Here is a 25944-nt window from a genome sequence, read left to right on the forward strand (position 1 = left end):
CCACAATCTTAAACCATACTCCAACATAAACCACCAACGTGCAATACAAACCATCCAGAAAAGTGAACCATACTACAACACAAACTTTAGCGGAATGCAGACCATGCCGCAAAGCGACCCATACCGTAAACCACAACATAAACTGTATTACAATAGAAGCCATACAGCAAAGCGACCCATACTGCAGCACAAACCAAACTGATACACAAACCATTCAGCAATACTAAATACGCTGTGCCATAAAACAAAGTGAACCATATCCGCTACATAGACCTCCACGAAATGTGAACCATTCCACAAAATAGACCGTACCACATCACAAACCATGCTGCAACACAAGCCATACCTGCTGGGACATAAAAATATCCCACTTAGCAGCGCTTATCAGGTGATATTGAATTATAGATACAGCCAACCAAAAAGCTAAACTTCCAGAGTTAACCATTTGCTCGCTCAACTAAGTTCTCGCGAGGTATGTCAACTACAGCATTTGAGTAATGTTGGGGAACATCACTTTGCTCAGAGGTAGCAAGCCGGTACTTCCACTAGCATTATATTGCGGGTTTGCTCTCGTAAGTTCTAAAATGTCCCAATTTTCAGTTTTCTTGAATGCATGAGTCGTTGCTGACATGCAGTATCATCACAGCCCTGGACAGGAAATGCTCCGTCCTTGTCACTGGGGGTAGACTTACGTTTACTCTATCCGCAATGAAAGAGTGATTAGATTAGTTTTCAAGGAGGCCAAGCGCCCCCCACACAATATGTTTGAACTCCAGCTGCTCCCGACATCTCCTCTCCTCCTTTACACACGTTGAATACCCCCACCACTCCCTTTCCACTTGCCAAAAAGCCAGAGTTCATCCTTTCAAGTGGCTGTCAACAGATAGCATTTACACAAAACTGAACACATGGCTGGATGCAATGTTAAGTGAGACCTACTGGTACTGATTAGAGATTACCAGATTGATGGAATGTAAACTTTCCATACATCAAGTTTCATAAAAAACAATTAGTGCAATAGGACATTTGCAGATTCACTTTGCCTTTTATTATTTGACGACGTTGATGGTGGTGGTGATGATGGTGATGATGTGACATTATTATATCAGTAGTAGTTGTAGTAGTAGTTGTAACAGTAGTAGTAGTATGCTCCTGATCAAGTTCCCTAAGCAACAAGTTAGCTTTTATTACAATTTAAGCGCCTCTTGTTTCCATGGTTGCCACCCAGCAGAAATTGCTGTTTTGTTTGTTTCTTTTAAAGCATGATTGATGACTGTAGCTGGAGGCACATAAACATAAACAACCAGCACTGATTGATTGTGTTTCCGGCTGACTTTTGTATCTTAAACGGCGTTTAAAGCTTGCATTGTGTGCACTAAAACGTGGGCCTGCTTGCTGCCGTTTTTGGCATTAGGTGTTTTTAGCACCCCCCCCCCCCCCTATCATAGACCATTCCAAGGCCTCCAAGACCCATGTAATAATCAACAATCATATAGACAGGTTTGTGCATTTGTGGGTGAAATGTTCGTTTTTTTTATAATAGTTCATCTGAGGTTTTATTTGTTTTCAGAATTGCATGGTGGGTTGATTCAGATGCTCTCACAGGCTGTTTAAGGCCCACAGGCCATAGGTTGCTCACCCCTGCTCTAGAGTGACTCAGTCCATTCAATCCCTGTGAGCCAGCAAGTTTACCACATTTTTTTTGTACTATGCCTCTGGTAACTAGGCAGAGTTAATTCTGTGATACATGCCGCCCTCTGCATGCCCTTTTCGATAAAGAGCTCACTGGAAATAGATGGATTATAGTGTGTGTTATTTTTTACTAGAAATAGCAGAACAGGTGAGTATATTGCACAGGAAGTGCAGATTGTAGAGCTAGACATAATCTCTATGGAGCAGGGATAGCAGGATCAGAAATGGCATATCCAAATGCCATTTGAAAAATTAGCATTCAAGATGCCAGGTGCTAAAAATTTCCACTTCCTCTCTATGCTGACACAGATAAAACAGGACTCATAGCCTGACTGATAAATAATAGGTCATATTTCAGGAAAATTGATTCATTATTATATTACGTATTTCCTCAAATAGTGGCCGTCCCTCTCTTGTGCCCCAATTAGGTGCCATGTGCACCATCCACTTACAACAAATACAGAAATGTGATGAAACTCGAGTCGAACTCGAGACGTTATTGATATTTTTTCAGCATAGTAGAGCGATCCTCAACCTTTTTTCCACCACGGACCGGTTTCACATAAAGGCATATTCCGACAGACAGACATAGAAACAAATAAAAACAAACAATTAAAAATGCTACTCATCATTACGCTAATTATAATTGTTTTAAGTAGTGGAGTCCTGCGCATGATTCTCTTCAACAGGCTGGCCAGTTTCATCTCGTTTTCCGTAGCATGGTGTGTTGTACATGAGACGGGACATCATAGGCAGGCTGCAAAAAAATAAGCATTTCTCTGTTCCACTGTTCCTATTTTACTTCATTTCATTTTTATTGTATTTGAGGATAGAGTTGCTCCTGGTCTCATTTTTGGTAAATATTTCCACACGCTTGTAGCACCCATTTGGCCACATACACTGACATCAGTGTTGTGAAGTGACAAAAGTGTCATGATGTTGGTGTCTGTTGTGTCAAACAACCTCTATGATGCATAAAGTTCTTGGTAGCACACAGCTGCTTTCTGTGCATTATTAGATGTAACATTTTCGCAACAAAGAGGGAGTTTCACTTCACGCCGCTGCCCTGGTTCCTCGCCGTCAGTCCCGAGGTACCACTGGTATGAATCTTTTAAGACTAGTGTCAATCTGAATAGCTGAAGCTTGCGTGGCTATCCGCTAATCTTATCCACCACCAGTTTATTTTCTTACACATGCGGATGTATGAAGACTCTTTCGTCTTGTTGACTGGACATTTACTACTCCGTGTTATTGTCCAGTGACGGCAGCAGACGGGCGAGTCGAAAGTCCTCTGTAAATTGGATGATTTGAGGACAAGATGGCAGAAACATGTTGGCCAGGAGTCAACGTCATGCGTTTAATATTGATGCAGCTAGTGCCCAAGACCAAACAGTGGTTTAACAGGCGAGGTTTCACTCAAAACAGACTTCGCCAGGGTCGCCTTAAGGAGGTAAGTATTGCTTAGTATTATGTACAGAAGTTGTCTTTTGAAAATCTTTGGAAAACAGACATTTGAGAGCAGCCAGCATTGCAGACTTAGGAAGCGACCTGAAGTACGTGGTGTTGTTGGACAGAGCAACTGGTTGTGTTGAGTGGCTAAAATCGCATCTACTCTTATTTTTCTTGTTGTGTCTTGAGTGGGTGTTGTCAAGTCCAACCATCTTTGACTGTTGTAATGTTGCCTTTACAGTTTTGGCTGAACCTTCGTGGTGAGGTCACATCAAGTCAACCCCCCCAAAAACCTGGAGGTCAGGCACCAAGACAAAAATAAAGCAAAGTGCTTTGTCACAGCAGGCGGACAAACACCGAGGCGAACAGCTGCGAGTTTTGTACTGACCATGCAAACTGCTGTAGGCTTTGTAAGGTCATTATACGATAATGAAAATCATTACAGAATTACATGGGGGTTTAGGACATGAGAGCAACGGGGAAAAGGGGAGGGGAGGGGCCCGCATTGGGTTTGATAAATGGACTGTGAAGGTGCCCATCTGGCTCCTCTCTGTAGCTTTTTCTTCCTGCTCTTCTAGCCACTCTTGTCCTTTACTAGCCCTATTTCACTGCCCGCCTCTGTTCTCCAGAGGGCCACTCTTTAAAAGAGAGCGGGCCTCCAGTGAAAGATTAACAGAGTGCAAACCCACCTCGCCTCGGTGCTGGAGAAAAGAGTGGGTGTGTGCAGTAGTGTGTGTGTGTGCGGGGGGTGACAGGCAGAGGTGTTTATGAGCCAGGCGGCGTTTGCGCCTGACTTGGCAAACTTGGTCCTCCCATCCTTCAGCTATGAGAAAAGACAGCAGATGACCTTTGACGCTGGAAAAAGGTGCACCCGGATGTGTGAATAAAGATGTCGCAGTGGTCTTTTTTGGCTCAGTAATGATGGCTCTAAATCGCGATGTCAATTCTACATTGTTCTTTCTTCTGTTTCAAACAATGGTCATCTAAACCGAGTCGATCATTTGTGGAGATATAAATGCGCACAAAGTTACATTTAATGCAAGTTTACAAGGTTGTATATTCAATTGAACATCGGGTGCCATTTGTGTTGCCATTTATTGTTGTGGTGTTTCATTTGCCTTTTATAAAACAAAAAAGTAGGATGGTATGAGGTCTGACCTTGTAGCAAGACCAGCCAAATGGAAGCAAAAAACATGGCAAGCGACTGTGCTAAGCCAGAATGTGCTTTGTCTGTGAAGACGGAAGTTGACTGTCAGCAGTCAATCTGAAAACTTAAATTTTACATAGGCATATGATTTTGTCGATACATTTTACTAAATGGAGCTGCACGGGGAAATAGCGCTCAGCACGTCTGTCTCACTGTCAGGATATCTTGGTTTGAATCTCTGTTGGAACATCTCTATGTGGAGTTTGAATGTTTGTTGGGCGTTTTCTCAAGGTACCTTGGCTTCCTACCTAATGCCAAAAACAGGCTTCTTAGGTTACCGTAAATTCTCATGTATAATACATTCTCGAGTACAATGTGCACCCCTAAAGTTGACACCGGAAATCGAGAAATCTTCTACCTATAACTTTCTATACATTTGTATATACTGTACTCTAATAGCGAGTCGCCGTTTTTTTCACGATGACGTCACCACACGGTGTTGGAGTATTTCCCAGCATGCCTAGTGTTATTGTAAATAGTTGTGAAAATGCTCTTTTATGTCACGTAGTCTCCTAACCCCCTAAATTGTTCATGTGAATGTTAATAGGCCTTGTGTCTGTGTATCCAAAGTCAGCTGGGACTGCCCCCAGCTCACCCACGAAGGGCAAGTGCTATAGAAAATGGATTTATGCATTTTACTAAATAGGTGACCTGGCAATTTTACCGAAGGTAGTATCTGATCCCAGGACGGACGACTGTATAAAAAAGATTAGTCCAAAAGCTTGGGCAGAGGTGTGAAGTTTAAAAATTGAAACTCACTTCCCCCGCACTGTTGTGCCACCCAACAAGGATTTTGTATATCACACCAGATGCCATATCAAACCAGATTTGATTGTGGGATGCCATTTTGCTGTTTGAAAGCTCTCAGAGTCATAGGTGGTTAAAGGACAGCTCTTGGGAGAAGTTATGATCTTTTTATGTATCTGTGTAGCCGTAGTAACTAACTACTAACTATTCTTTTCTCCACCTCTTAGCTGTGAAATTTCAAATTTTCCATTGTTCTGGATGTTCTGGATACAGGATATACAGGATAAGCGCAATAGAAAATTGATGTATGGGTTATCATCCTGCACTGTCATCTACTTCTGGTAAAACCAACTATGAGGAGAAGTACAGGGGGGTCTTTACGACAGAGTTCCCCAATTTGTACATAAGTCGGAGCGTGCCATAGTGTATCACAATCTAAGTTAATGCAGTAGTAAAGTCATAACTGCAGTAAATATTTGTATGAAAAAATGAACTTCTTGGCAATGAATATAAAACAATCAAATGGAAAACAGTAAGTACGGTGGTAACTGAGCTTGCCTTCTCGTGCAGTGTGACTATGTACAGTACTCTAATGGGACTAATCAAACTAGTTCATTGTGTGCCATTCATAACCTTGAAATGTCGTAAACCAGTGACCCCCTGGAGTAGTACTATTAAGGTGTTACTGAGAGTGACTGAGGTCTTTATTCAAAGACAAAGGCACCATCAGCTGATGTCGTCAAAGAAGACGAAAAGAAGGTCCACGTCTCTCCCAGCTGCACTCATCACTCAGCTGTCCGGCTTGACCCTTTAGCTTCCATCAAGCTTTATGCTTCCTGCCATTGTCATCCCCTCTTGGCCTCACCTGGACAGGGCGCGACGCCACAAAAGGCCCGGTCTGTCATCAAAAGCAGGGGGTCACCGGGGGCCAGCGAGAGGCCAGAGTGTCGATGTTAAAGCCGTACCCAGTCAGAGATGACCCTCAGTAGTGTTGTATCACCCCTGAGGGGATGCTTAGAGACCCGGTGGAGGTGGGGAGAGAGACTCACATTGGCTCACACTTCATTTTTGGAGTGCTGAGATGTCTTTTGTGTTGTTCCTTTCAAACTCTGCTTCTGTTCCTACACAGAGGTTGGACAAAGACTTGGGAGACAATGGAGGTGCCCTGTCCCAGTTGGGATTTGGATAACTTGTCAGTATCGTGTCCACAATTAAGATGCACAGCCTTATCTAATGTGCCCAGTGTTTTCCTTTAAACAGCTACAGTGTATTTGCTGGAAAGCCACCAATGATTTATTGTCTTCAAGCCTTTTATACAGTGGAAGCCTTTCATACGGTTCCTGCTTGACTTTCAAGTTGTTGTCGCTGAAAACTATGTAGGTGATGTTTTAAGTAAAATTTTAAACTCTAATGAGAGTATAAACAGTGATTAACTATTGCATAATAAAACTAATAAAGTAAAACTACTCATCCTTTGAAAACAGACATGTAACAGAGATGGAACAATACTGTCACTCTGCGATTTGCTGACAACAGATCCAGGGTGTACCCTACGTCTCTCTCATCATCTGGGATTGGCTCCAGGTCACCCGTGACCCTAATAGGGACGAGCATCATAGAAAATGGATGGCTGGAATACCCACCCACCCAGTGGTATTTTATTAATATTGTTACAATAAATAATGTGCCGAGAGTCCTTGTCCCTAGATTAGTCACCAGGCAACCACAGGGCACACAGAGACAGACAAGTATTCATACACACACCTATGGTAACTGAAGGAAATTGGTCCTATTCTGACTGCATGAATATGAGCTGTATAAACTACTACACAGCCGTCAATCGATCCATCCATATTTCACCACTTAATTGTGTTCAGGATTGCTGTTAAACTGAAGTCTATTGAAAGATGATACCACCCTGGATTGATCTTCAGTCAATCTTTATGCTGCTCCATCACCCTTGTTTACTCCTTTTTTGTAAAGTGAAAGGGAATTCAAATAGGAACATGTCATCTGTCTCTTTCATCAGCAATGAGCCTGTAATTAGCACGAGCCCGGCGGTCGGCCTAAAACGCTGTCGTCTAATTTGTCTGTCTTTATCTCAAATATGTCGGTGTGGTCCCGCTCACGAGTGCCGCCATGGCCCGAGACCGTTTGCAACGTGGGCTTGATTGTAAATTATGGATTCTTATGTACCCCCCTGTTTAGCAGTCATCCAGTTATGCATAACACGTCCTGACCTCGGCACAGCCCTCACAGCTGCTGCTTTGGAAGAACAAGGCGTCCTCCCATCCTAGTTAGTATCGCTCCCAGGCTGGAATGTACACTAGAATATGTGTCACTCTTTCAGGAATGCACTTTCAACTGTTTGACTGATGACGCTCTTCCTGTAGCAACACACTCAGGCCATGTACACTCACTCAAAAACAAGTCAGTAATTTGTAGGCTTGTAACGCTATATTTATTTGTAACTTTCGGTAGGGGACATACAGTGTGGTGCAGAGGAGTTCCCACATGGAACGTATTACAGTATATAAGGGGCAGGGAGTATAACTACCTTGCGCGCTATCCACATGTCTTCTGTAGTCCGTAAACAAAAACAATAAGCTTAGCCTCTGGGTAGCTGATTTCATGGCTAGTGAAATCCAAAGAAAACTTCCAGCGGGCAGTGCAATTGGTGTGACCCGGCCTCCCTTGCCTTCCTGCTAAGTGCGAAGCCAGGTTTACTGCTGCAGTTAACTTTAACAGCTACCGCTCATCTTAACTACTAATCTTCGCCTCCACAATGACAAACTTAAAACTAAAACTTAAAATGTTGAGGAAGAACTCATCATTCTTAAAATGTTGAGGAATAACTAAACGTGACACACTGTGCAATGTAGAGCGGGAGATGATGGAGAAGCCATGCTAACTGCTAAAGCTAACTAAATGTAAAGTAACAAAGTAAAATGACTTCTTCAATAATAGTCTAGCTGAAAACTGTTAAAGCAAAGCGTAACTAGCTACATGTAGAATGTTCATGTTGCACTTTCCCAAAAAGGATAATTTTTTTATTACTTTGCTGTATTTGAAAAGCTTTGATTTATTTGTGTCATGGCCATGTGTTTCCAATTGTTTTTCTTTGTGTTGCAGTGTCTGGGTGAGCGAAGGTGGGCGTTGACATCGGTGACGCACCTGTCATGAATTGTAATCATCAGCCTTTTTAGGGGGCACTGTGACAGTGTGTGGGCGTCGGAATATTCACTCGTTTTTGCCCCGTGTTTGCCGCCGACGTCTGACCTCTGTCCCAATTTAGGTTCTCGACGATTATACCACACGGACCTTTTGTCGTGTCTCCCTGCGTTATCTGTTTTTTGATTCTCTCTGGTTGTGAGTCCCTTTAGCTTAGTATGTCTCACCATCACATGCTCTGTCGTTGAATTAAAATTTTTCGGACCTCTTACCTAGTCTTTTTTTGGGGATTTGCCCTTACTTACGGCATTGCCGTCCGTGACAATTTGACTTTTTGCTACAAACATATTTTTATGTTTCATTTGAAATGTCATTCAGTGTTTACTTGTTTGCATATGAGATAAGTACTTTTGTTTAGTTTTGTTCCCTTACTGCACCAAGTTGAACAGAACCAGCACCTTGAAACCAAAGACTGTTCCAATCTGAGTAATTAACCATCCAAGTACATGTGTTCTCACTTGTTGTGTGGTCGAGGCAATGGAAGGAATGATTATGAGCCTCATGTTTGTTTCCTCGCATCTGCTTGACTGAGTCATGAGAAGAACTGCGGTGCCATGTGGGAGTAAAAATGCCACTCAGCGTCCCCTGGATATTTAAAGAGTTTTACTGCACAGACACTCGCCCATTAAGCTTTTTTTAATTTATTTTTTTAATATGGTAACAGGATTTTCTCTTTGCGGTGAAGAGTCGGGCAGAAGAAACGGGTTTACGCTTGTTTTACTAGTAGTGGGGGAAAATAAGAACATTCTTGGTGGTTCAACCCAACATCCCAGAGAACTGATGGAATATGATTGGGTCAGAATGTGTGACAGGCAATGCGCAACAAATGTTAGGGGTGAGTGTAGCGCTTTTGGAATAATCAGTGGGTGTGCTCCCATAAATGCGTTGGTTACAGCTTCTCTTGCGATTATCTTCTAAACGTTTTGTTCCCATGCAAATAAACTACATTCCTCCATTACGTCTTAGGTAGGTTGTGTTTTCTTTCTGATTCGCTTAATGATAAACACATTTTCTTTGTGACAAAATTGTGTTGTAAAATGTTTTTAGTAGATCTCTGTTCCTCCAAATTTAACATCATCTGTATTGAGACTCGGCGACTGGTTATCACACCTGCCTCACAGTTCGGAGGAACCAGGTTCAAATCTGGCCTCGCCTGTGTGGAGTTTGCATGTTCTCACCGTGGCTGCGTGGGTTTTCTCCGGGTACTCCGGTTTCCTCCCACATTCCAAAAACATGCATGCAGGTTAATTCTGCGTAGGTGTGAATGTGAGTGCAAATGGTTGTTTGTTTATATGTGCCCTGCGATTGGCTGGCAACCAGTTCAGGGTGTACCCCGCCTCTCGCCCAGAGTCAGCTGGGATAGGCTCCAGCATGTCCTCAACCCTCGTCAGGTTAAGTGGTACGGAAAATGGATAGATGGATGTATTTAGACTCATTGCAAGAAAAATGTTGGTTCAGTATAGGGTTTTGACACTTCAGTCTAAGATTACACACATTTTCAGAAAGCTTTTTTATAGAGGGCTTAAGAAGGAAAAGCCCCTTTCCTTTTGTGTAGTGGACCACTATCCAACATTACTCTGCATTTTTCATTGAATAATGAATGACTTGTAATGACAACCCTGACATATACAGGACTTAGCTAGTGATGATTTGCAGAACCAAATTAGGATATTTTGTTTTTCTTTTATTGCCATTGCAGTTGCAGTCTTAAAGCCAACATAAAGTCACCATTTGCGATATCTCTAATTAGTATGGAAGAGTATTGGTGCCACACTGGGAAAAACAAAGTGTAACATTAGATGGAATGTCATAATATTAAAAGATATTTTTTCTTGTAATATTTTAACTGAATTTTCATAATATAATTCATGTCCCGAAATAAATCGCATAATATGAGTACTTTAATATCGTGACATTTTTACCAAACTTTATTCCCCAAAAATGATTATTATTTTTGTCTCGTCATATTATCGCCACATTTTTGGTTTTTGCATATTACAACTTCTGTCATGTACAATTATGGCTTAATTAAAAAAAAAAAAAAAAAAGGGTGTTATTATACTGTTATTCTCTTAAAATTCATTTATTTTTCATGGTATTACAACAAGTCACTGATGGTGTAGTGGTGCATTTGCCTGACTTTGGTGCAGGCAGTGTGGGTTCAGTTCCCACTGTGACGGTGTGAATGAGAGTACAAATGGTTGTCCATGTCTGTATGTGCCCTGTGATTGACTCGCGACCAGTTCAGTGTGTAGTCCGCCTTTCGCCTGAAGTCAGCTGGGATAGGCTCCGGCACCCTCCGACCTAGAACAGGATAAGCGGTGTTGAGAATGGATGGATGGTATTACAACGTTACATTAGCGGATATTTATCTTCTTTTTTATTTATTTATTTATTTTTTTATATTACAACTTGAAAATTGTAATTATTTTAATGACTTTATTCTCCTAAAATTAAACAATTGTAATATTACAGATTTATTTGGTCAAGTACAACCTTTTTTTCTTCAATACTGCAATTTCATCCATCCATCTATTTTCTGTACCGCTTACCCTCACTAGGGTCGTGGGCGAGCTGACGCCTATTCCAGCTGACTCTGGGCGAAAATTATGACACGTTGTTCTCATAATATTAGGATCTTGTTTTCATTGTATCTTACTTCATATTCTTAATATTTCAAATTTATTCCTGGAATTCCACAACTCTATTCTTGTTGTGGGCGAGTGGTTAGCATATTTGCCTCACAGTTCTGAGGTTGGGAGTTTGAATCCCTGTTCTGGCCTTCCTGTGTTTGCATGTTCTCATCATGCTTTTTCTCCATGTACTCCGGCTTCCTTCCAGATTCCCAAAACATGCATGTTAGGTTAATTGTAGACTCTTAATTGTCTTTTGATGTGAATGAGAGTGTGAATGGTTGTTTGTCTAGACAGTAAATCTGCCTAGCGATTGGCTGCTGATCAGTTCAGGGTGTACATCGCCTCTTTCCCAAAATCAGGTGGGATAGGTTGCAGCTCACCCGCAACCCTAGTGAGGATAAGGGCTACAGAAAACGGTTGATGTCCTTGTTTTTCAAATTTTTTTCTTTTCACTGCGCCCACTTATACTCAGCTCTCCCTGTCTAGATTAGATTGTGCAGACGTAGCTAGAATGCTTTTCATAATATAATTTGTTGTCACTAAATGAATGTTAGCATTTGGTGTTTTTCCTTCGACTGAACAAAAGTCATGCCCAATGTGTTCTATAAATGCATAGCCACATGCAAGACGTGCCTCATGTTCATCGCCTCCCTTTTACCTCTGCCATCCCACCTGGCACGCACCCACACACACACACACGCACACACACACCTACACACAACGCTCACACTCTTTCCCTCTCTTTAATTATAACCTACAGCGCTGGAGCACTTCATTTCATAGGCAGCATATTGTCTCTTCAAGGCTGGCAGGCAGGTCATAAATTATCCTGAAGGTGAGGATGGAAGTTGGAGGAGATAGTTATGAAAATTTCATCTGTCTGCCGTAGCGGCCGCAGCTGCTCCTGTCACCAGCCGTGCGTTGGAGAAATTACACCGGGTCAGACTCGTGCGTGTGCGTGTGTGTGTGTGTCTTCGTGTGGGCGTGTGTAGGTATGAGTGTGTGTGTGTGTGTGTGTGGAGCGTGCGTGTGCCCCACATAAATAAATACTCTACATGTGAACAGTAACACCTCATAGTTGTGCATCATCCCTGTTTGCGTGTGGGGACAATATGTGCAGTGGGTCGCCCGGTAAAACCCGCCTGTCAGTGTTAGGGAACATCTCTGGCGTCCCTGTCACCTCAGGGTCCTGAAGCAGGGGGGTTGCGGCAAGGGTGGCTAGGACTTGGTGAGAGGTAGCACGAGCTCAAGGGGCGGTCCCCAAGCTGTCTGTGTTCATTACCTCTACGAGAATGGGATGCAGCCGGCAGGAGGCCAGACCTTTAGTCGCCACCGACTGTGATCATCTGCCGCTTCACAAGTGTGCACGAGCGCCCACATGGGTATGAATGAGTATACACATTTAGGCTGGATGTTCGTAGTTCACATTTGAATGATGGATTTTGCATGTGTGTTGGTGACAATCCCTTTATAGAATATACATTTAGTCAGCGTTACCAAATATGGATCTAAATGTAAGAATAGGATTATTTAGTCGACACAGACACTAAAATCCTTACTTTATCACTGCATCTTAGAATGGAATGTAATGGAATGAAATATACATTTTTCTGATACATCATTGTTACAAATCTATATTTTAAAAAAGTTACTAAAATTTAATTAAATTAATTAAATTTGTAATAACATTTTTATTTCCTCAGCTAAGGCTTTTCATTTTTTCCATTTTTTTGTTTGTTAATGTATTTGTGTGCACCTATAAATATATTCATTCATTCATTTTCCGTACCGCTTATCCTCACTGGGGTCGCAAGCATACTGGAGCCTATCCCAGCTGACTCTGGGCGAGAGGCGGGGCACACCCTGAACTGGTCTCCAGCCAATCACAGGGCACATATAGGCAAACAACCATTCACACTCACATTCACACCTACGGGCAATTTAGAGTTGTCAATCAAGCTACCATGCATGTTTTTGGGATGTGGGAGGAAACCGGAGTACCAGGAGAAAACCCACACAGGCAAGGCCGGATTTGAACCCGGTTCCTCAGAGCTGTGAGGCATATGTCCTAAACAGTCACTACCGTGCCGCCCCTATAAATATACATACAAAAGATAAAAGAATATTTATTTTAAAAAAGAATTTATTTTCATACAGTAAATACATACAAATGCATGAAGATACACATTTCTACTAAAATAAAATAAAAACAATTATGGCAAAAAATAAATAATACATATATTCATACAAATAAAGCAAATGCTCCAGTAATCAAATCGACAAATACAATGAATACATATGAATAAATATATATTTTTAGAAAGAAAAAATTCTAATTTCATATTAATTGCTAAATATTTGTTCAGATAAAATATATTTTTTTCAAGTTAATACAATACATTAATAAGATAGCTACATGTAAAATGAATAATGTGAGCAAGTTTTATTAAAAATAATAAATCCAAAATATTCTACAATGGACGAAAATCCTATCTTCTGTATCTGCAATTGTATTTTTATAAATCTTAGCATGTTTCGTACAGGTCTGATTCACACGTCTCCAATTTAATAGAGCGTTCAATTTAATATCAGTATCAATGTCACATTCTCTCAGATGTCCATCCATCCATCCATTTTCTGAGGCGCTTCTCCTCACTAGGGTCGCGGGCGTGCTGGAGCCTATCCCAGCTGTCATCGGGCAGGAGGCGGGGTACACCCTGAACTGGTTGCCAGCCAATCGCAGGGCACATAGGAACAAACAACCATTCACACTCACAGTCATGCCTACGGGCAATTTAGAGTCTCCAATTCATGCATGTTTTTGGGATGTGGGAGGAAACCGGAGTGCCCGGAGAAAATCCCACGCAGGCACGGGGAGAACATGCAAACTCCACACAGGCGGGGCCGGGGATTGAACCCGGGTCCTAAGAACTGTGAGGCTGACGCTCTAACCAGTCGCCCACCGTGCCGCCTCTCTCAGATGTCATCAAACCAAATTGTACTTTGTCAGGATTGCATAAGATTGATTCTGTTCGTTTATTTCCCGTCTGTATCTAGATAGAATTTTACTATCCTAGATAGTAGGATGAGCTCCTATATGACCCAGCATGGTCAAAAAACAGAGGCAAGGTTATGCTACTGCCAACTTGTTTAATTTACAGAGAAGTAAGGCCACAGGAGGGGGAAAAAAACATGATTGCTTCAAAACAGCACAGGAAAGCTCTGAGTGCTCTTGTTATATTTTCTTTTCGTAAAAATGTTGTGGCTTCCATCATAGCTGTTGAGCAGCCATTCAAAGTCCCCGAATATGTTTTTTATCCCAATAAAGACTGAATGTGCAGTTCTGCTGTGGGACTTTCTTGACACAACAGCTCCTCAGCCATTCCGAGTGGTAATTAGCGAGAGAATAAAGAAAAGAAAAACACAATAAAACTCCCCCCACTCGCCCACCTATCATCCAACTCCCCCTTCCCCAATGCCAATCTGCCAGTCCCTGCAAAAATTCTATTAGGGGCAAAGTCCAAAGCTGTTAATTACAATTCTAACTAGCTTGCCTCCTGACGAATGGATGGCGATGTCGGATAAAGGGGATATCAGCGATTTCACTTCCTCGTACAAAGGCTCCCTCTGAAATGGGTCATCAATCCCGCAGTGATAAATGTCTGCTGGAGTAATGACTCTCTTATCGGTGGCGGATTACTGCAGATATTTGTAATTAGTGTTGCCACACAAGTCCCCGACAGATGTTTTTGCAGGCGGCACAATATTGAAACCTCGCATTGATGCTAAATGGGAACTTTGTGGGAATAATAGGGCGAGTTACAGCCATTGTAGTGCTGGAGCCGGAGTACTCGATCTGTGGGAAAGCGTCTTTGGCTAACTGAGCTCAGCGGTCACGTGACGAGTTAGCCTAATTCACTTAAAAAGTGTCCTCTTTTGAGCTGATGTTTGTAACTAATAATATTTTCCCCAAAGTAATTGACTGATATTTTATTTATGGTTTTAATGATACCACATGTACAGATGACAGCTTCAAAATCCTGTTGATGGTTAATAGTTTGGCAGTTCAGGCCTCAAATCTGAGTTTAGGCCTTCCTGTGAGGAGTTTGCTTGTTTTACAGTGGGTTGCTCTGGCTTCCTCCCAAATCCCAAAAGCTTGCATGTTATCGTCATTGAAGAGTCACAGGTGTGAATGTGTGTGTGTGTGTTAAAGGTTGTCTGTATTTGTCCCCTGCGACTGATAGAAAACGTTTTGACATTTTTCTTGATCTCTTCTTTTTATATCACAGAAACCTGACTTTTGAACAGGTGTGGAGACTTTTTTTTTTTTTTTTTTAGATCCTCATTAACGAATGTCTATGCCACCTGCAAATGCATTTTTTCCACCGTTTTTACTATGGCAGTGTAAAAGTGAATTATACTTTATTCCCTCTTCAGCTTTCAACTAAAAATGTACATCCCAAATTCCTTTATCCAAAATATTTTTACAAGACCTTTGTGTCTAGAGTCTACGTTGGTTTTGTGTTCTAAGGTCAAAATACGCACTTACCAATGCCCAACATAACCACCCACCCTACCTACCTACAGACACATGCAAGGACCCCCTGCCTCTGACAGACGTGTAAGCAGATGCAGCCAGAGCCAGTAATGGCAGGTGATTATAAGCGCCACACGTGCCAAACTAATTAAACCCCTGAGTTGACAGCAGCATTTGGTACCCCCGGCATCCTGGCAGGCCGGGCATTAAGATAATTGTAGCAGCAGCACAATTCACCTGCGAGAATGCGGCCAACGTGGTCATTTATATTTCAGCAGGATGTTGCTATAGAGGCTGCAGCATTGATTCACATGACGTGTGGTAAACTGTGTAAACAGATGGGCCCTGCCTTTATGAGACAATGTGTTTTATACATTGCACTGACAGTGATCAATATGTTCATACATGAGTGTCATCTACTAGTAAGATTAGAAACTCGATGTACAGACTTGATCATATCTGACTGTTTTCCACTGGTACCAATCACATAATTTTGTTTATATGAGAACGTTGTATTTTGTACAAAAGAATTGTGCTGTAATTAATACAATCAATTTTAGTCTTTAAAAAAAAAAAAAAAAAAAAGATGGCCGAGACCTTCTTAGGCTTGGGAACCATATTTGGTAACGTAGACACCACATGCCTTATCATAGGGCACATTATAATACAGAAAAATCACATGATTTCTCCCAGCCAGTTAGCAGAAAAAAATAATAACGTTAAATTAAAATAAAATACAAAGTAAAATAACATTATATAAAATTAAATTAAATACTGTTAAAAAAAGGATATAGTAACAATTATTAACACGTAATGCTAAAATACAGCCTATCAAGGATTGATTATATTTTAATTCTTAATATAGTTGATATTAATGATAAAATGTACAAACCAATATTGTAAATGAACCACTTTGCCCACCTTAAGCACATACTCTGCTTAACCGTCCATTTTCTATACCGCTTATCCTCAATAAGGTCGCGAGCGTGCTGGAGCCCATCACAGCTGACTCTGGGCGAGAGTACTTTACATATCACATTTTCTAATCTCTAAGACTGAAGACCTTAGGAAATTATCATAACTGGAGGAAAATGTTGCCAAACTGAAGGAACAGTTGTAGAAAATATAGTTGTAAAAAATAAACAAGCAAAAAAAAAAAAAAAAAAAAAGTCCATGCCCTAGAAGTTTGATTAAATTGAAAAATAAATAAATTGAAAAATATTGACACTTTGGCCATTTTCACATTAGGGTGTTCTCACTTTTTGTTGCCATTTTGAGGGGACAGGAAATGTACACATGCTGTACCACATTTAAGCAAAGTGTCATTTCTTCAGTGTTGTCCTGTAAAAAGATAACACAAATGGGAGAGCTGCGCACACGTTGTGAGCGGGTTAGGGTTTCCAGTCTTTTATACAGCCTTTATATGGAAATAAGTATGAGTGTGTTCTATGTAATCATGCGCATTGTAAATTTAAACTTGGGATCATCTTGCTGGACTTCCTCTTTGCGTCTTCAGTGGGTCACGGTGAGACAAGGACAAGTCATCACTTCTCCAGCTGGTGGGTGGGACGCCTGCAGTCGTCCTCTTAAAGGTCACGCTTTTGCCAGGAGGACGCCCACCTGCGCACATTCTGTGCATGGCTACACATATACCTCTCACACACACACCTGGACTGTTAAGTAAGTCGCGAAACATTCCTCCAGTTGTGTGAAAACTAGTCGGAGTGATTCATGTGATGGCCCGGTGCTATGGAGCAGGTGTGGCCCGGCCCAGGTGCACGGTTGTTGCACTCTGCTCGCACGGTGTGTGCTCTCCAGGTGAAAGGTAAATGCGATACACTGTCAGCTTTTGCACCATTATGTGAGGAACTGAACTGGCGAGAGGCCTCGGCGTGCACTGTCAGTGCTGTGGTTTGGCTGTGTTCTCGGGTGAGGTCCCCAGACACGGGTGAGGTCCCGTGTGTGTTCCCAAGCTGTCAAGCAATGGGGTGCGTTCGTTCTATGACTGTTTTCCCACGGGGTGGCCATGTTTGGTTGTGGTTACTTGCATATAGGTATGATAATCATTTCAGTTTAAATTCCAACTTCAAGATACTCCGGGCACTTTAACACTGTCTTCTCTTTCTCTTACTGATGATGCAGCATCGGGAGCAACTCGGGGTTCAGTATCTTGCTCTGTTCCACACATATAAGTAATCATCAGGTGCTCCCGCATCACTAAAACAAATGCAAATTAGGTTAACCGAAGTCTGAATGGAAGTGGGTTGTTTGTCTACAGTACACAGTGTGTGCCCTGTGATTATTTGGCAACCAGTCCAAGGTATACTCTGCCTCTCGTGCTAAAGTCAGCTGGGATAGGCTGCTGCTCACCCGTAACCTGATGAGCAACAACAAATCCAGCAACTTTTCTTGGACACTTCTGGACAGAAACTCTGAGATTCCCTCCATAGCAGGGAATACTGTGTGCAGAATGCAAATGAATGGCATGTCTGCGTAGCCACTTCTGGATAATTTAACCAAATACATTCACTTGGTTGTGTAATTTCAAACTGGAGGGATGGGCAGGCACTATCTGTAATCCCAACTATCTGTAAATAAACAATTAAAAATGTGATTTTCATAATATGTTCCCTTAAAATTACGTTTTTTAGATCAGTTTATTGAGCCATGACACATACAGTATTTTATACCATAAAAATCTCACGGCACACCACTAACCAAAAATGTCACAAAAAGTGTGTACACTAAAAATAATGATGATCACCACCCGATTTACTCACAATCTGTGTGAAATCAGGGCCTGGTGAACAATCAGGGCCTGAATGGCAACAAGTGGACACATATGTCAATTGTACCTTCCGCCATGAAGAGAAAGAGCATTGAATTGTTCTGCCTGTCACAGTAGGTTACTGGCATAGATAGATAAACAATGATACATTATTTGTAGTAAATAAATAATACTTTCCAGAGCAATTAAATTGAAATTACCTTGGCACACGCCATGATCTCTCACAACACACTCGTGCCACGGCACACGGGTTGCGAATCACTGATTTAGATAGTCGGAGTGAGTTCACTTACTGTGAAGCAATAATATAGCTGCGTTCTGTTCTCTTTCAGGCTAAAGTTGCCGCCTTGTTGTCATTTGGCAGTGATTTGAACCCTTGCTGGCATAAAGTGCAAACGGAGGTGTCACTGATAACAGCGACACAAATCTGTGTGGCTGCAGAAAGACAACATTTGTATTGTGACCTCTTTTTTTTCCCCCTGCCGTATTATCATCATCACTAGATAGAAATATCTCACTTCATCGACGTGTTAATGAGAACAGACTCGGCAGCGGCACTCGCAGATGCCTATCAAAGGGCAGAAAACAAAAAGAGAGTGTAAGTAAATACGGACTGTAATTAGTATGACAAGGCTGAAAGAAGAGATAAAGCACGCAGACCGCTTCCAGGGTCTTTTTTTTTTCTTTTTCTTTTTTTTTCTCTTCCAGAAACCCTCGCTTGCACTTGCAGGCTGGGAAAAAATCAAAAGGTTTTAATCAGCTTGCTACAGCACATAATGAGGAGCCACTAAGCCGCAGCTATCCGCCGCCATCGGCCACTTACACTTGCGTCTTCAAAGAGCTTCACCCAATTATTACACTGTGCATTCAAACCTAACAAGTCTATGTTATGTTACTGCAATAGACCCGCAGTACTGTACTGTATTAGATGTGTTGTTTTAGTGACGCTGTAATGACCGTGCAGGACTAGGATGCCACTCAGTGGAGCACAGACCTCCGCCAAGGCGGTGGAAAAATACATTTGTTCATGAGCAAGCTACTTCCTGGATCATGGAGGATGAAAAACAGATGGGTTGTACCATTATAATTGTGTAGCAGTGGGCAGTCATTGACGTCATAGTGAAACAGTGACTGTAAATTCCTTACAGTGGTGACATTTTTGGAGTTTTCAATTGAACATAACACGTCAACACACAAACCTGAACCTCCCCGGATCAACCACTCCAGAAATGACCTATTTTGATCATTCAGAGCTACCATATCCCTCACTCAGCAATGCTAAAAATGAACTAAAAAAAGCTGTGCAGGAATATTCTGCCAATATATGTGCTAAATTGTGAGTTAAACGTCAGTCTGAGGAGGAATAAAATTTCTGATGACCTAATAGCTGGCTCCGGTCATGACAAACAGGGACTTTTGCTATTACAGATATATAAGTAAGAGTCCCTCTATTGGAAGTATTGGAACGGCAAGGTCAATTCCTTTGTTTTTGTTGTATACTAAAGACATTTGGGTTTCGGATCAAAAGTTGAATATGAGACAAAAGTACAGAATTCCAGCTTTTATTTCATGGTATTTACTGGTACATCTAGATGTCTTAAACAACTCAGGACAGAGCAAATTTTGTTTGGACCCACCCACTTTTCAAGTGAGCAATATATACAGTGGGTACGGAAGGTATTCAGACCCCCTTAAAATTTTCACTATTTGTTATATTGCAGCCATTTGCTAAAATCATTTAAGTTCATTTTTTTTCATTAATGTATGCACAGCACCCCATATTGACAGAATAAAATGAAATTGGTGACATTTTTGCAGATTTATTAAAAAAGAAAAACTCAAATATCACAGAGCCATAGGTATTCAGACCCTTTGCTCAGTATTTAGTAGAAGCACCCTTTTGCGCTAATACAGCCATGAGTTTTTCACACCTGGATTTTGGGATCCTCTGCCATTCCTCCTTGCAGATCCTCTCCAGTTCTGTCAGGTTGGATGGTGAACGTTGGTGGACAGCCATTTTCAGGTCTCTCCAGAAATGCTCAATTGGGTTTAAGTCAGGGCTCTGGCTGGGCAATTCAAGAACAGTCACAGAGTTGTTCTGAAGCCACTCCTTCGTTATTTTAGCTGTGTGCTTTGGGTCATTGTCTTATTGGAAGGTGAACCTTCGGCCCAGTCTGAGGTCCTGAGCACTCTGGAGAAGGTTTTCGTCCAGGATATCCCTGTAGTTGGTCGCATTCATCTTTCCTTCGATTGCAACCAGTCATCCTGTCCCTGCAGCTGAAAAACACTCCCACAGCATGATGCTTGCCACCACCATGCTTCACTGTTGGGACTGTATTGGACAGGTGATTAGCAGTGCCTGGTTTTCTCCACACATACCGCTTAGAATTGAGGCCAAAAAGTTCTATCTTGGTCTCATGAGACCAGAGAATCTTATGAGAATCTTATTTCTCACCATCTTGGAGTCCTTCAGGTGTTTTTTTTTTTTTTTTTTAGCAAACTCCATGCAGGCTTTCATGTGTCTCACACTGAGGAGAGGCTTCCGTCGGGCCACTCTACCATAAAACCCCAACTGGTGGAGGGCTGCAGTGATGTTTGACTTTCTAGAACTTTCGCCCATCTCCCGACTGCATCTCTGGAGCTCAGCCACAGTGAACTTTGAGTTCTTCTTTACCTCACTCACCAAGGCTCTTCTCCCCCAATTGCTCATTCTGGCCGTACGGCCAGCTCTAGGAAGGGTTCTGGTCATCCCAAATGTCTTCCCTTTAAGGATTATGGACGCCACTGTGCTCTTAGGAACCATAAGTGCAGCAGAATGTTTTTGTAACCTTGGCCTGATCTGTGCCTTGCCACAATTCTGTCTCTGAGCTCTTCAGGCAGTTACTTTGACCTCATAATTCTACTTTGCTCTCAGCATGATGCTAATTGGTAAAAACAAAATAATAGGCCAATTAATTCGTTTAGAGATATGAATATAAAATAATTCACACACATTCACACAGGCCGGCGTGTCTGCACCGGAAATGAATTAGTACGTCACTGCACAGGTCACTTCAGAACGTGGGCAGGTTAAAAGTATATTATTTTTATTAATAATATTTGTAATATCAGATAAGATCTTTATAGTACCACAATGGGGACATTTTCATTGTTTCAGCAGCAATTGTGGAAATAGGAATATATATATGTAGTATACATAGCATGCAAGAGAAGACGTAATTACATTTCTTACATGTACAAGAAGTTCGTTGCACAAAATAGAAACCAAAACTGATGTCCACACATAAACTCTCTAATTCAGTCCATCAGCAATGTTATTTGTTTGTTTGGAAAATAGTCCTGAGTTTGAATTTGTACATTTGATATCTTCTTAATCTTTTTGTTCTTTTCTTTTCTTTTTCTTGTTTTTTTCCCAGTTACCAGTGTTGAAAACAGAATTGGCAAAGGTGAATTAATCCACAGGGACAGATATTTTTTATGATGTAATCAAAATCCCACGTACTGATACTTTAATTCAGGCTGAAACTGCATCCACCATTACAAGGTTGATGTAATAAAAACATTAAAATGACAAATATTAAAGCCATAATTTATTAACAATTATGATTATGACTGTCACACAGAAATGTTCTTAAATTTTAAGATGGAAATTCATGCAAATTTGGACAAATTGTTCTGGAAATGAATTTTTATAGGTTGGCAGCACTGCAGTGCATTTATTTGTGTATGAAATCTGACCATTGTTTTGCGTAAACAGGCACAATAGCTAGTTTTACGGATGCAGTTTGTGATCAACCCAACGCCTTCGGTTGGCTAAACTGGTTAGCTTACCCTCATTTTGCATGATTGCGAGAATACGATTTGTTAATGGTTCTACTGAACAGGAGTCATCGTCAGGGGTAAGCGATGTCACTCGGCGACGAGGAGGATGTTTGGTTTATTTATTTATGTATTTGTTTATGTATATATATATATTTTTTTGTATATTCAGTATGAATGCAAGTGAGGATTCCCAGATGTGCAGCAACGTGAATGGTGAGCGCCATTTATTCAGCCGCTTCATCTGGGAAAACATATGGTGCCATTTGGAGGCCCAGACTGGTGCACGCTGTTCTCCTGTAATTAGACTGGCCCAGCAGAGCAGCTACACAAGTGCCCGGTGATTGCGCCGAGATATGCAGTGTGTAAGTGCATCACCATGCAGCACGGGGGACAGGCGCACAGATCCTGTTAACAAAATGTTCAACAACTTTGACACAACAACTTTGGCAGCCCACAACGTGCGCTGCAGGCAATGCATGGGGAAAACACACACAAGACCTTTATTTAGTCTATTTATTGACATCTGAGGAGGGAATTAGGGAAGCAAGTGCTTTCTTGTCACATTTTATGCTGCGGGAGTCATTAAAGAAAATATAATGAGTAAAAACAATATACAAAGGAGACATATTGCTTATAAAAATGTCAAACTAAAGAAAAGTGATCTCGGTTCGCACACTATTTTCAGCTCACGAACAATCTTGGCATGTTCGCGGAAGTCTCAGTTGTACTTTTTCTGACTTGAGGTTGTTCAAAGGTATTAAGGAGAAGATTATGATGCTCAACAACCTTAAGACGGTCCGATTAATGCTTTGTCCCTCTCCAAAGGATCTGCTGAATCGAGCTATTGTTGATGGCTTTACGCGAATTGGCCAAATGATACCTGAAACGAAATATAAAAAAAGGAAGTGTATGGTGACTTTTGGGACATCCTGTATGCCATTTAAAAAATATATATATTATTACCTAATAATCATGATATTTTAGCATTAAAAATAAGATTTTGATTAAAGAGCTTCTACATACTGGTGTGTTAACCATTGCAGAGACATTAACATGATTTTTGGACCAGTGTTGTTAAAGCTGTGCCATAAACCTTACATTGGGTGCTGTTATGATACATTTGTTTAGCACTGTATAAATAGCATATGCACATATATAAGCAATAAAGACAACTATTGCAGCCATTAGGTAGAACGATGTAGAGAAACAGCGCTACATTACTTATTGTCCATTATTGACATTCAATATGGCAGAGATGGCATTATTGACATATTATGTTATAGACTATATCCATCCATCCATTTTCTGAGCCGCTTCTCCTCACTAGGGTCGCGGGCGTGCTGGAGCCTATCCCAGCTGTCATCGGGCAGGAGGCGGGGTACACCCTGAACTGGTTGCCAGCCAATCGCAGGGCACATAGGAACAAACAACCATTCGCACTCACAGTCATGCCTACGGGCAATTTAGAGTCTCCAATTCATGCATGTTTTTGGGATGTGGGAGGAAACCGGAGTACCCGGAGAAAACCCACGCAGGCACGGGGAGAACATGCAAACTCCACACAGGCGGGGCCGGGGATTGAACCCGGGTCCTCAGAACTGTGAGGCTGACGCTCTAACCAGTCGGCCACCGTGCCGCCTGTTATAGACTATAATGTAAACATATTAGACAGCATAATATGCAGGACAAAACGCATATAAACGCATGTTTTTAAAGATACCCTTGGAGAAAAACTCCTACCTATGGATGCTAATGATATTTTTAATTGTCTTCGACACTGTGATGAGGTGGTGGGAGGGCAGCTTGTGTGTGGAAGGCGTGAGCATTGGCAGTGTTGTGAGGGCATCAGCTGGGCCGTTGTCCTGTCAGGGGGGAAACCGTCTGGCAGCTTGGCGGGACAGCCCAGTTTTAGGTACACCGCTGGGAACCGGTGGCTGGTTCAAAACACACAAGCACATATACATACAGTACACACACCCCAGGAGGGATTACTAAAGGATGGTGGTGGGTCGGGGGAAGCTTCCAAACTTGGAATAAAGACATGTCTGCCTCATTTATAACATGTGACAGGACCAATCTGCCCTCATCAGGAAAAGAACATGCTGTTATATGCCTGCAGTTCACATTGTGGCCACAAAACAGTCAGGAAAATAAATATCATGGTGATCAGTGTGAATGTACAGTAGGGGCTTGATGGAACCATATTTGGTCAGTTGGGTCAAAATGGACTCCACGCACCTTTGTATGAGGCAGTACAATCACATGATTTCCCCAGCCAGCAGTTACGAAAACTATAACTAATCATAATGGAAGAAAATGATATGTGCAGATATATAATTACTCTAAATGTAATAGTTTGATGAAAAACTACTACTTTAATAATAATAATAATAGTAATGATTATTATTATTATTATTATTATGTGCAGATATATAATTACTCTAACTTTAATATTTTGATAAAAACTACTACTTTAATAATAATAATAATAGTCATCATCATTATTACTATTATTTTTATTATTTACTGCTACTACTACTAATAATAATTATTACAAATATTTTTAAAACTATAAAATGATATAATTTTTACAAAGTATAACATTTTAAAAATGTGTTATAATAATGCAATAAATACTGTATATTTGAGTGAGTATAATGTATAACCTATAAAGGTTCACGGGTGAAGTGGTGATGAGTTCAGAGTTTTGTAAAGTCAGCTGGGATAGGCTTCGGCTCGCCTATGGCCATAGTGAGGATAAGCCCTACAGAAAATGGATGGATGGAAACATCGTGGCCTTTCCTAGCCTAACATGTACCGACAACACGTCTTCAAAACACACTCACACAAGTACATACTGTACTACATACCATCTGCATCCATAGAGGACTTGCATGCTCCTTACTCTCTTGTTGTCTGGCTAGCAAGAAAATTTGCATATGCCGACATGTATATTTCAAAAGCATTTAAAACGCACATCACGACTGGTGAATTATGCATAGGGCTGCTACGGCAGAGGCGCCTGTTTGAACCGTGTACTTCTTTACTCGTCACAATCACAGCCCATTAAAGTACACAAAGCAGGCAGCCTCTAAATGGACCTGTGGTGTTTGGCGTATTCGGGACCCGACAGGTTCTGACGACTCTCACTTCGTCTTGAGGGGTTTCACTGGGCTGTTGTTTAAGTATCCTTGTAGACCACGCTGTCTTTTTCGATGCGAATATGCACTGGTGTTCGTTAACGACGGCAAGAGATGAGTTGAGTGAATAATTCAAAACGGGCATGTCTCACAAAATGATGCAAACCTATGCACGGCTTGTCAGTGGGAGGAATGGAGTGTTGAAGTAAACACGGCCTAAAAGGCTCTTATGCATTATAGACAAGGCTTTTGAAAACTTTTTTTCATATGCAAATGGGCACACAAAGCTGCAAAGGCTTGATATGAATCACTCGCATTCTCTCTGGAAATCCACACTTTGGCATTGAGCTGTTTATATTGGGAGAAGAGCATGGATAGAATTGGGTGGAAGTACATGAAAGTGACAAAAAAATACATTGGAATCTTCTAAAGCGGGGTACACACACCGATAAATGGGCCAAATTTGAGCATTTTACGTCCCTTGAGATCAAAATCAGGTAAAGGCCAGATTGTCGGATGTATGTTATGTAGATTATCCAGAGTGATTGTCTTTTCCTGTGTGTAGTGCTAAGAGTGACTTTCCCTCCCCATCTGTTCTGGAAACGTTCGGGCTGACAATCGTAAATGTTAATTCTGTGCAACATTTATTATTGAAAATTCTTATGTGTGTGGTCAACACTGAGGTTAGCAGAGCT

The 25944-nt window shown here is 41.4% G+C and overlaps 1 protein-coding gene across 9 annotated transcripts in view; it reads left to right on the plus strand.

The window, feature by feature from the left end:
* fto (FTO alpha-ketoglutarate dependent dioxygenase) overlaps positions 1-25944 on the plus strand; it is a 255315-nt gene that overhangs the window by 121156 nt on the left and 108215 nt on the right. For 2 of the 9 annotated variants that reach the window (XM_061765577.1, XM_061765584.1), the window contains one exon: positions 8228-21721. The exons of the other annotated variants lie outside the window; for them this stretch is intronic. In XM_061765577.1, the coding sequence (XP_061621561.1) occupies positions 8228-8255 (28 nt within the window). In that variant the 3' untranslated portion in view covers positions 8256-21721. Of the gene's footprint in view, positions 1-8227; positions 21722-25944 lie in introns of those variants that run through there. 9 annotated transcript variants of the gene reach the window in all.

The sequence above is a fragment of the Phyllopteryx taeniolatus genome, chromosome 2, assembly GCF_024500385.1.
Source record: "Phyllopteryx taeniolatus isolate TA_2022b chromosome 2, UOR_Ptae_1.2, whole genome shotgun sequence".
Taxonomy (NCBI): domain Eukaryota; kingdom Metazoa; phylum Chordata; class Actinopteri; order Syngnathiformes; family Syngnathidae; genus Phyllopteryx; species Phyllopteryx taeniolatus.